At 39.4% G+C, this 12,476-nt stretch overlaps 1 protein-coding gene across 1 annotated transcript in view; it reads right to left on the bottom strand.

Annotated features, from left to right (window-relative positions):
• DNAH6 (dynein axonemal heavy chain 6) overlaps positions 1-12,476 on the bottom strand; it is a 288,178-nt gene that overhangs the window by 17,266 nt on the left and 258,436 nt on the right. Inside the window, exons 67-68 of the mRNA XM_060170018.1 lie at positions 7,111-7,230; positions 6,454-6,575 (exon numbers count right to left, since the gene is read on the bottom strand). Coding sequence (XP_060026001.1) covers positions 6,454-6,575; positions 7,111-7,230 — 242 coding nt within the window. The remainder of the gene's footprint in view (positions 1-6,453; positions 6,576-7,110; positions 7,231-12,476) is intronic.

Consider the following 12,476-nt stretch of genomic DNA (forward strand, 5'->3'; position numbering starts at 1 on the left):
TGAACATTTTCTCACATCACTGAAAAATCTTCATGAGTCCTGTTTTAAGTGACTGATCCTCGCTGGTTTGAATGCACTATAATTAATATAGTTGTTTATTTACTTTTTGGATATTTCTATTTTCCAGATTTTTTTTAGAACTCTGTGAATAGAATATCTATATATGAATTTCATCCATTATCATTTACATTCTTTACATGATATATTACCAAAGGCATATTTTTAAACTGTGTATTATTACATTGATTTCTAACAACACTGTATCGACTTACACTCCCAACAATCAGAGGACCTGTCCTTCTGTCTTTGTAAGAATTGCTATCATTGCTTAAAAAATCCTTTCCAATTTGATGGGCAAAATAGTTTTTCATTGGTTTGCACTTCTTTGAGGATTAGTAGAGTTAAACATTTAAAAACTAAGTTCATTGGCTATCTGTATTGTCTTTATAAATTATTTATATATTTTGTACATTTTGAGTTTTAGTGTTTATTACTATTGATTTATAGGAGATAATTCTATAATAAAGATAATTAACTATTTTCTATTTTTTTCTTGTTGTAAAATACACAAAATATAAAATTTGCTATCTGCACTATTTTTAACTGTACAGTTCAGTGGTATTAAATACACTAATAATGTTGTCACCACCATTCATCTCCATAACTCTTTTCATCTTGGAAACCTGAAACTCTGTACCCATTAAACAATAACTCGTCATTTCGTTTCTTGCCAGCCTCTAGCAACCACCATCCTACTTTCTGTCTCCAAAATTTTGTCTACTCTAAATACCTCATATAAATGTAATTATGCAGTATTTTTCTTTATTTGACTGGTTTATTTCACTCAGTGTCATGTCCTTAAGGTTCATCCATGCTGTAGAATTTCCTTCCTTTTGAAGGCTAATAATATTCCATTGTATGTATACACCATTTTTTTCCTATCCATTCATCCACTGATGGACACTTGGGTTGCTTCCATGTTTTAGCTATTGTGAATAATGCTGCTATGAGCATGGGTGCACGAATATCTTTTTTTGTCCCTGATTTCAATTCTTTTGTGTATATACCCAGAAGTGGAATTGCTGGATTATATGGTAAATCTAATTTTTTTTTTTAAGGAACTGCCATACTGTTTTCCACGGAGGCTGTACCATTTTACATTTCTCTTTGGAGGAATGGCTATTCAAGTCCTTTGACCATTTTTGAATTGGGTTGTTTGTTTTTTTGTTGTTGGGTTTTAGGAGTTCCCTATATACTCTGAATATTAATCCCTTATCAGATATATAATTTATGAATATTTTCTCCCATTCTGTGGGTTGCCTTTCTCTCTGTTGAATTAAAATGAAAAAATTAAAATAAAGTTTCATGAAGTCCAATTTGTCTGTTTTTTTCTTTTATTATTTCTGCCTTTGGTGTCATATCCAAGAAATCATTGCTAAATCCAATGTCATGAAGCTTTTTGTCCTATGTTTTCTTCTAAGAATTTTATATCTTTAGTTCTTTTTTTAAAAATGTCTTTATTGGAGTATAATTGCTTTACAATGTTGTGTTATTTTCTGCTGTATAACAAAGTGAATCAGTTATATGTATACATATATCCCCATATATCCCCATATCTCCTCCCTCTTGCGTCTCCCTCCCATCCTCCCTATCCCACCCCTCTAGGTGGTCACAAAGCACCGAGCTGATCTCCCTGTGCGATGTGGCTGCTTCCCACTAGCTAGCTATTTTACATTTGGTAGTGTATATATGTCCATGCCACTCTCTCATTTCATCCCAGCTTACCCTTCCCCCTCCCTGTGTCCTCAAGTCCATTCTCTACATCTGCATCTTTATTCCTGTCCTGCCCCTAGGTTCATCAGAACCTTTTTTTTTTTTAGATTCCATATATATGTGTTAACATACGGTATTTGTTTTTCTCTTTCTGACTTACTTTACTCTGTATGACAGTCTCTAGGTCCATCCACTTCACTACAAATAACTCAATTTCATTTCTTTTTATGGCTGAGTAATATTCCATTGTATACATGTGCCACATCTTTTTTATCCATTCATCTGTCGATGGACACTTAGGTTGCTTCCATGTCCTGGCTGTTGTAAACAGAGCTGCAATGTACATTGTGGTACATGACTCTTTTTGAATTATGGTTTTCTCAGGGTATATGCCCAGTAGTAGGATGCTGGGTCGCACGGTAGTTCTATTTTTGGTTTGTTAAGGAACATCCATACTGTTCACCATAGTGGCTGTATCAATTTACATTCCCACCAATAGTGCAAGAGGGTTCCCTTTTCTCCACACCCCGTCCAGCATTTATTGTTTGTAGATTTTTTTTTTTTTTTGCTGTACGCGGGCCTCTCACTGTTGTGGCCTCTCCCGCTGTGGAGCACAGGCTCCGGATGCGCAGGCTCAGCGGCCATGGCTCACAGGCCCAGCTGCTCCACAGCATGTGGGATCTTCCTGGACCGGGGCACGAACCCGTGTCCCCTGCATCGGCAGGTGGACTCTCACCCACTGCTCCACCAGGGAAGCCCTGTTTGTAGATTTTTTGATGATGGCCATTCTGACCGGTGTGAGGTGATAGCTCACTGTAGTTTTGATTTGCATTTCTCTAATGATTAGTGATGTTGAGCATTCTTTCATGTGTTTGTTGGCAATCTGTATATCTTCTTTGGAGAAATGTCTATTTAGGTCTTCTGCGCATTTTTGGATTGGGTTGTTTGTTTTTTTGATATTGAGCTGCATGAGCTGCTTGTATATTTTGGAGATTAATCCTTTGTCAGTTGCTTCATTTGCACATATTTTCTCCCATTCTGAGGGTTGTCTTTTCGTCTTGTTTACGGTTTCCTTTGCTGTGCAAAAGCTTTTAAGTTTCATTAGATCCCATTTGTTTATTTTTGTTTTTATTTCCATTTCTCTAGGAGGTGGGTCAAAAAGGATCCTGCTGTGATGTATGTCATAGAGTGTTCTGCCTATGTTTTCCTCTAAGAGTTTTATAGTGTCTGGCCTTACATTTAGGTCTTTAAGCCATTTTGAGTTTATTTTTGTGTATGGTGTTAGGTAAGGGTCCAACTTCACTCTTTTGCATGTGGATGTCCAGTTTTCCAAGTACTGTTTGTGGAAAAGACTGTCCTTTCCCCATTGAATGGTCTTGACACCCTTGTCAAAAATCATTTGCCCATATATGTGAGGGTTTATTTCTGGGCTTTCTATTCTACTTCATCGGGCTATATGTCTGTCTTTATGCAGTACAATTGTTTTGATTACATTAGTTTTATTGATTTCAAATTTTATCCCATCGTAGTTGGAGAAGATAATTTGTATGATATTTATCTTTTTAAAACTATTGATACTTAATTTGTGGTCTAACATATGGCCTATTCTGGAAAGTGTCCCATGTGTGGACAGTTAACTTTTTCTGATTTTTTTTTTGTTGTTTCAAAGATGTTTTGCTTTGTCATTTAATTTTCTTATGACCTTTTGGATATACTCACATGTTCTGGCTCTTTCTAATGTGATTTATTTTTCAATTGCTTTTTATGCTTAGAAATTCCTTTTCCAAGGTCAATTAAATATTCTCAATTGTTCTAGTTTTTTTTTTAAATTCAGAAACACGGTATCTTCTTATGTATATTTGTTGGAACCTCTTAGAGGTTTTCCTTATACCAGTCACAACACTCGTTATCCACTTACCTGAGAAAAGAGTTCAGAACCTGGGATTACAGATCTTGGTTGTAAAAGTTATATTTTACATAATAGATCTTCTTTCAAACATGACTTTTGACATATTCATTAGGTCCTAAACACATATGTGACATTATCTACTTAATGTTATGGTTAAATAGTTTGGTTTCCTTGCTCAGTGCCAGTTGTTTAATATTATGACTTTTCCATTTTAGTTCTTGACTTGTTGGTTAGATAAAAGTCTTGAAACATTTAGCGCAGCCAGGCTCAATTTTCTTTACTAGTCTCTAGTACGCATCTATGTAAGTATAGTTTGCTGGTCTGAAGAAGGAATCATTTGTATCTTTTGCATTAAGTCTCTGTTGATGGCAAGAGGCAGAATTGTCTAACTTAAACAAGCTAAAACAAAGAGAAGGGGTCTCTTGGCACATATAGCTGGGAAGAAGAGGACACAAGTCATGTGGGTTTCAGGCATGGATGGATCTAGCACTCTCTCTCTTGTGCATATTTGGTTGTTTCTCTCATTCTTTCCTATGGCAGATGACCTTCTTCCATTTGGTAGGAAGAAGGGGTCGGGGGGTCAGGGATGAGGGCACAGAATGCTGCAGACATGCAGCATCGTAGCCAGTGATTCCAGAGGAAAGGCATTTTCCTCCCTCCTCCCTCCTAGGATCTATATATCCTATAAAGGAATCTCAGGCACCTAGTGTGGGCCACGTCCCTGCTCCTTGGACCAATTCCAGGGGCTGGGTGGTGTTGTGCTGCCTTTGGCCAGGCCTGAGTTACATGCCCACCTCTGTGAAGGTAGAGAGTGGTTGGAAGTTTTACCAGAATCTAATGGAATGAGGAAGGGGAAATTTTCCCAAAAGAAAGAGGTAGGGGATGTACTGTACCAGAAAAATGAAGGAAGGGAGGTTGGGAAGAAAAACATAACTTGGGGCTCACTACATGCCTACTGTCTCATTCTCAGTCATTCTGAACCAATGAAAACACAAAAAACTACATTCCCAGGTATATACTGCCAAGAGTGTTACCCCACCCAAAAGTCCTGTGCTTCTCACGGGATGCAGTGAGCCTACCATTTCCACATTCCTCTCTCCCTTCTCTCACCTCCGCGCCCACCCACTCCAGAACAAGCAGTCAGATGATTGAATATTAATACTAGGTTTGGCCATCTGTTTTTCCTCCTGAAAGTAGAATCAGGAAAAATAAGATATTCTAACTCTTCACTGAATGGCAAAGCAATTTTTAGGGCAGAGAACATGACATAGGTCATGTCATGTTCTCTGAGAACATGATCATTGAGAATTTCCACTGTTGTTTTGCATGGATTCTTTGATATCTACGCAGACCTTACCCTCTAATTTGTCTCTAACTTGTAGGGGCCAAATTTAAGTTGAAAAGAAAGAGGATTCCCTTCAGCTTCGTGAGGCCAACCTAGTCTCCAACCTCTAGAGTATTCCAGGGCTCCAGGGACATACTTCTTTTCGTGGCTTTGGTTCACCAAAGATGCCAGACTATGACAGATAATAAAACTGGAAGGGTATGTAATGGCCTGGTCATGGGGGAGCCTTGATTGCCATGCTGAGGAGCTCGGACTATCCTTAGGTAATGGTGTGGCATCAGAGGGTCTTGGGGGAGTAAAATTGTCCAGTTTGCTCTTTGGACGTACTGCTGTGGTCTGGTACTGTCACCTCGATGAACTGTACTTTTATTTTTTAATTTAATTTAAGTTTTAAATTATTTTTTAAAATTGAGATATAGTTGATGTACAATATTACATAAGTTACAGGTGTAAAACAGAGTGATTCACAATTTTTAAAGTTATACTCCATTTACAATTATTATAAAACGTTGGCTATATTCCCTGTTGTACAATATATCCTTGTAGCTTATTTATTTTATATGTAGTAGCTTATACCTCTTAATTCCCTACCCCTGTTTTGCCCCTCCCCCCTTCCCTCTCTCCACTGGTAACCACTAGTTGATTCTCTATATCTGTGAGTCTGCTCCTGTTATATTTTTTGTTATATTCACCAGTTTGTTGTATTTTCTATTTTTATTTTTTTAAATTATTTTGGCCATGCCATGTGGCTTGTGGGATCTTAGTTCCCTGACCAGGGATTGAACCCAGGCCCTTGGCAGTGAAAGTACAGAGTCCTAACCACTGTACTGCTGGGGAATTCCTGTTGTATTTTTTAGATTCCACATATAAGTGATGTCATACAGTATTTGTCTTTCTCTGTCTGACTTATTTCACTTAGCATAATGCTCTCCAAGTCCATCCATGTTGTTGCAATGGCAAAATTGATAAACTGTGCTTTTAAAGAACAGTGTTTTGATTTCTCTGCCTTGGATATTTGCTATTGTACTTTTATAACCTACTCATCTGGGGGGGGTCCATAAATCTTTGTGAAATATGCTACAAATATGCCCAGCATGGAGGGAGAAGTGCAAAAGAAAAAGGGCTGTCTGGATTATCATCCAAATCCCCATGTTGCAGGAGACTAGCAGGTAGATTATGGACTAAGCAGAGGCTGGAAGCTGAGGGGGTGGCTGGTGACAAGAAGATGAATGACGATCTTAGGATTCTGTGAAGGATCCAGAGGGAGCAGGCTAAATTGGAACCAGATGTTGAAGTCGAGGTGAAACATTTATTTTATTTGTTTATTTAAGAAGATTATAACTTACAGAGCCAGTGAGGTGATTATTGATGTTTCAGGTTTATATACACAATATGAATATGTCTTTTAAGTTGAAAGGCCACATACCTGGAAAACTAAGTTGGCATTTTCATGCATTCCAAATATTTCTGGGTCATCTATCAAAGGCAGGTTTTCAATGTAGTCTTTAAACTCTTGTAGGCTGTCAGCCAAAGGTGCAAAATAGATACCTGTTATTGAAAACACAGAAGGCAATATGTCTCAAATAGACGAGCTTTGAGTACTGCCAGGTTTGGTGCTTCTCTGTCTGTTCAGATGGTGGCTATAAGCAACTGCCTCACAGAGAAACAGGAATGGTTTTTCCTCGCCTTCATCCCTGTGTCTAGTTTCTTTACCTTTTCTTGAGGCCTTTACATCTAATCAGTGTCCTAAACTTTCAGGGTGTTAACCTGCAGAACATTTCAAGGTTCTGAGTACCCAGGGATGTGCTACTGAGAGGTGTGTTCCGAATTTATGGAACTTTGAAAACACACAGAATACCACCCACTTTAGAGCAGAAATAATTCAAAATGGTTATCGTACAATAGATATCTTTGTACTCTTACCACCAAAGCCGTTTTGAAGGTGGTCAAGCATGAGGATGGGAGGGTGTGGGGTCTGGGTTGTGAGGACTGGACACAGACAGCTCCTGGATGGAAAACTGAGAGATGCTGTCAACGACTTCTTGGAAAAAGTTGTTTTCCATGATATTGAAAAGTCACTCACCTGATTCAGAATATTTATAATCCTCTTGTAATGTTTCAGGAGAAAAAAATCTTTTCAAAACAGTACGAAGGCATCTTTGATCCCAGGTATCTGTAACTCTACCACCATATGTAATTTCACCTGAAAAGAAGTTTGCATTTAAAAACATTGTTTGCTTTTAATTGATATGCATATCCACATTCTAATAGGTTTATTTATTCACACATTTATTTGGTACTGAAAGTGGAAATAGCACATTGAGTTTCTTCTATTACCCCAACCCCAAAGATAATAAAAGTCAACTTTTAAAAAGCAGAAAGAAATCTAGTATATGTTCTCTCCCCTACTTATTTTGCTTTTCCCAAATAACTGATACTAAAGCCAGTGAGATCTGTTTACATATTTCTTTCTTCTTCCTGTGTTTTTTCTTCAAAAATATTGATTTTGGGTCTTATCCCATCATTGACTGTAGTACTCTAAAACAGACATACTTTCCATGAACCACTGCTTCTTTTGGGGGCCGATGAGCTAAATGAAACCAAAACATTTACAGCAAGCCATTCAAACTCTATACATACCTTATAAATCATTGATATTAAGTCAAGGAAGAAAGATAGATCAATAGAGAAGGAGACAAGTTGCCTCACAGAAATTATGTTATGGGGAACTACAATTTGTGGGTATCCCATCTCTTTCCACAGAGAAATTATGCTCCATCGTCATCCCCAAGTTACAAGTAGGAAAGTTATCTATTCTGCATTGGAATGATTGTGCTGCTGGAGGATATAATTCCTTGGAAAAATTCCAGACCCATTGCTACAATTCATTATTCACCTCTGTAGTTTTCTGAAAAGGATTTTACTTATGATAACTGATATTGCCAACTTCTGAATCCTTTAAATGTTCATCCATTCTCATCTCCATCTCTTTCATTATGTCAAGAAGATTTTTTAAAAAATTCTTTTTCAAGCTGAGATGGTTGGTTGAGAGTAAGTTATTTGTGTTTGGAATCTCAGTAATTTATTTCTTCCAGGATAGCAGCGTCCTGGCTTGCACCTATCTTCCCTCTCCTGTTGAGGCACTTCTGGTCAGTCTTACTGGCTCAGCCACTTAGAGTGAGGACGTTGGGGAGTAAGTGCCAGAGCTGATGATCGAGTAACTGACTCCCTGTATTAGCAATTCTAAGAGGGAAGAAAGAGATGCTGCTGTACTTTCCTGAGAATACTCTTCAGTCACTCTGTGGGAAATCTTGCAACACAAAGTTGGGTTAAATCTTTGTGGTGGGTCCATCTAGCTTCAGACCAACTTGGATCCTGAGGGCTAGATGGGAATATAAAGGTCAAGTTTCTTCAATTGCATCATGGTGTCTGGGAGAGGAGGGTGGCCGGAAAAATGCAGACTCCAATAATTAGTCACTGGTGAGAGGAAAATGTTGCCCTGAAGTGCATTATTCTAAAAAAAATTTCAGGGACTTCCCTGGCGGTCCAGTGGTTAAGACTTCATGCTTCTACTGTAGAGGGCCCGGGTTTGATCCCTGGTTGGGAAACTAAGATCCCACATGCCGTGCGGCACGGCCAAACAAATTTTTTTAAACAAAAATATTTATAGTTTGAGAAGTAGCACAGAAATATTCACCTTAAAAATCATCAGACTTTGTGATTCTGCATCCAGATTTAGTGTCATGTTTTTCTTGGATCAAAGTGAGTAAACCAGGAACTCGAATAATTTGATTCAGGGTAGATAACTCACTTTTAGGCTTACTTTTAGGACGGAGTCTTCTGGGTTTAGAAGACAGATGTTGGGAGGGGGCGTCTACCATTCACGTCCACCACCTGTCCTGGCCCAGGCATCACAGTTCCTGAGGGTCTCGTTGCAAATCCTGATGTGGTGTCTTCCCCTTCTCTTCCATGCTTGTCCCTGTGGGCTGGCTCAGGGATGGTCCGACACAAACTGGATAGGCCTTAGGTCTGGCTCTGTCTTTGCCCACTTTGAGCTCAGAGCTGTCTCTTGGACTTAGGCATCACTGTAGCTTACTCTATAAAATTTTAAGAACCGTCCCCCACCCCCTCCAACCCCAAATACCTTCCCATATTTAAAGCCTCCTTAATCTTTCTCTGTTTATTCTCTCCTGTCTAGTCTCCCCCTTGGTGTTGCTGTATCCCCTTGTTCAATTCTTCACCTTGCTTTTGTTATAGCTTTAGAAGTGGTTGCACCTGTTCCCAGCCTAAAAGACTATAATTGCCAACCGTTGCTTATAAGGTAGAGCCCAAATTTATTAACAACACACACAGGCTTTCAAGATGTGCCCGCAGATCACCTTTTTTTTTTAGTTTTGTTGAAGATAAAGCTTTCCTCCATATACATCTCCTCTTTATACTCTGCTCTGGCGCTCATGAACTACTCACAGTGTCTACAGGCATGCCACATCCCGACACTGCTGAGCTTTACCATCACTGTTCTCTCTGCCAGTGTGCTCTCCTGCCTCTTCTCTCCTGCTGAGCCCACCCCACCATCCAGTGCCCCACTCAACCATTGCCCCCTTGGCGGAGATTTCCCAGATTCCTCCAGGTAGCGTTATTTGCTCCTTCTGAATTCCCACAGCATTGTCCACACACTTCTATTTGGGTAGTTGTCATACCATATTCTAATTTATTTATTATCTCCATCCCATGAGTTTTTGGTAGGCAGGGACTACATCATCTTTGTATTTCCAGCATTTAGCACAGTGGTACTAACCTGGATTTTCTGGATTAATCCATAAATGACTGCCTAAAATCCCACCACAAGCAAATATCATTGCCTGGATAAAGCATTGCCTTTTTTTCTCCTATTGTTTTTTTTCCTATTGCGCCTTTGTTAAAAATAAATTGACCAGGGACTTCCCTGGTGGTGCAGTGGTTAAGAATCCGCCTGCCAATGCAGGGGACACAGTTTAGGGCCCTGGCCTGGGAAAATCCCACACGCCTTGGAGCAACTAAGCCCGTGCGCCACAACTACTGAGCCTGTGCTCTAGAGCCCGCGAGCCACAACTACTGAGCCCATGTGCCACAACTACTGAAGCCTGCGTGCCTAGAGCCCATGCTCCGCAACAAGAGAAGCCATCACAGTGAGAAACCCGTGCACCGCAACAATGTGTAGGCCACGCTTGCCGCAACTAGAGAAAGCATGCGTGCAGCAAAAGAGACCCAACACAGACAAAAATAAATACATAAATAAATTATTAAAAAAATAAATTAACCATAAATATAAGGGTTTATTTCTGGATTCTCAGTTCTGTTCCATTGATTATATGTCTATCCTTATGCCAGTACCATATTGTTTTTTTTTAAAAATTGAATTTAGTTGATTTACAATATTGTGTTAGTTTCAGGTGTACAGCAGTGATTCACTAACACATATATGTTTATATATCTATATGTCTTTTTCTGATTCTTTTCCTTTATAGTTTATTACAAGATATTGAATATAGTTCCCTGTACTATACAGTAAGTCCTTGTTGTCTCACACTGTTTTGATTATTGTAGCTTTGTATAACTTTTGAAATCAGGAAATGTAACTCTTCTGACTTCATTCTTTTTTTTCAGGATTGTTTTTGCTTTTTGGAGCCCTTTGCATTTCCATCCAAATGTAATCAGCTTGCCAATTTCAGCAACAGTGTCAGCTGAGATTTTGATAGGGATTGTGTTAAATCTATAGATCGGTGTGGGGATTATCGCCACTTTCACAATATTGTGTCTCTCAATCCACGAGCATGTCATGTCTCTTCATTTATTTAGATTAATTTTCTTTGGCAGTGCTTTGCAGGTTTCAGTGCACAAATCTGCACTTCTTTTGGTAAATTTATCCTTAAGTAGTTTATTCTTTTTGATGTTATCATAAATAGAATTAAAAGTATTTTCTAATTGTTCATTGCCAGTATATAGAAATGCAGTTGATTTTTGTGTATTGACTTTGTATCCTACAACCTTGCCAAACTCATTTGTTACTTCCAGTTTGTGTGTGTGTGTGTGTGTGTGTGTGTGTGTGTGCGTGCGTGTGTGTGAATTCCTTAGGATTTTCTGCATGCAAGATCTTGTCATCTGCAAATAAAGATAGGTTTACTTCTTCCATGCTAATCTGGATGTCTTTGACTTCTTTTCTTTGTCTAATTTCCCTGGCTGGAACCTTCAGCACAACACTGAATAGTAGTGATGAGAGCAGATACATCTTTGTCTCATTCCTTTCTATCCTTTTCAAAACACAGTTACGGGCTTCCCTGGTGGCGCAGTGGTTGAGAGTTCGCCTGCCAATGCAGGGGACATGGGTTCTTGTCCCGGTCCGGGAAGATTCCACATGCTGTGGAGCGGCTAGGCCCGTAAGCCATGGCCGCTGAGCCTGAGCTCTGCAACGGGAGAGGCCACAACAGTGAGAGGCTCGCGTACCGCAAAAAAAACAAAACAAAAAAAACAAAACACAGTTACTTCCACAGCTGTAGAAGTTTAGGTAACCAGAAAGGTCAAGTGTTCTAGGAGAGAAGGAAGGGAGAGAAAAGCTAGGAAGCAGAAAATTCAGGGTACATAGAGGGTGCCAGAGAAGAATTCTGCCTAACTCACTGTTATGTTAAGCAATGTTGGCCACACAGGAGTGGCTGAGAGCAGGAGTACAAGGTAGCTTCCCAGGTTCCATGCCTACTTCTCTTGGTCCACCCTGGGGATGGGTCTTCATCCATTTCCATCCTGTTTCACTGCCCTTCACTCAAACATGCTCCAAGGTGTCACGCGCTGTTCAAGGCTCTAGATCAGCTGATACCTCTCTGCTGTCCCCCATTTCCCTTGCTCACCAATGAAAACCATCCATTCCCATTCTGCTCTCTCCCTCCCTCACCTCCCAGTGGGAATCTGTTCTTCATTATATGGGTCTACATGGTCTAAATTGTATCTGATTTTGGCAGTAAGATCTCATGTGGCCACAGTTCATATTTGTTAAAAATTGTAATTCCTGAAATAGTTTTTCCTTTTTCATAAGTACATCTAACTCAACAGGTCTCGATTAGTCAATCATGTTTCGATTCTTTGAATTTAAGAGCACAGACTCTGGAGGCTGGACTGCCTGCCTTTAAACCTTGGCTTCACCCTTGTTCTTCAGGTTCCTCGTGTGTAAAATAGGGATATAATAGTTTTCACCTTATAGGGTTGTTGTGAGGATTAAATCTGCTAATTCATGGGACATGCTTAAAACATGCTTAGCATGTAGCAAGAGCTATCTAAGTTTTTGCTATTATTATTTGGGAAAACATTCATCCCATTTCCTATGTGTAAATATTCTTACGATATTCTTAACATGGTCTTATCTTCTCAAAGGCAGTATCAGAAGTCATCACCACCGTCACCAAAGGCTTGGGAGGACAT

The sequence above is a fragment of the Lagenorhynchus albirostris genome, chromosome 13, assembly GCF_949774975.1.
Source record: "Lagenorhynchus albirostris chromosome 13, mLagAlb1.1, whole genome shotgun sequence".
Taxonomy (NCBI): Eukaryota; Metazoa; Chordata; class Mammalia; order Artiodactyla; family Delphinidae; genus Lagenorhynchus; species Lagenorhynchus albirostris.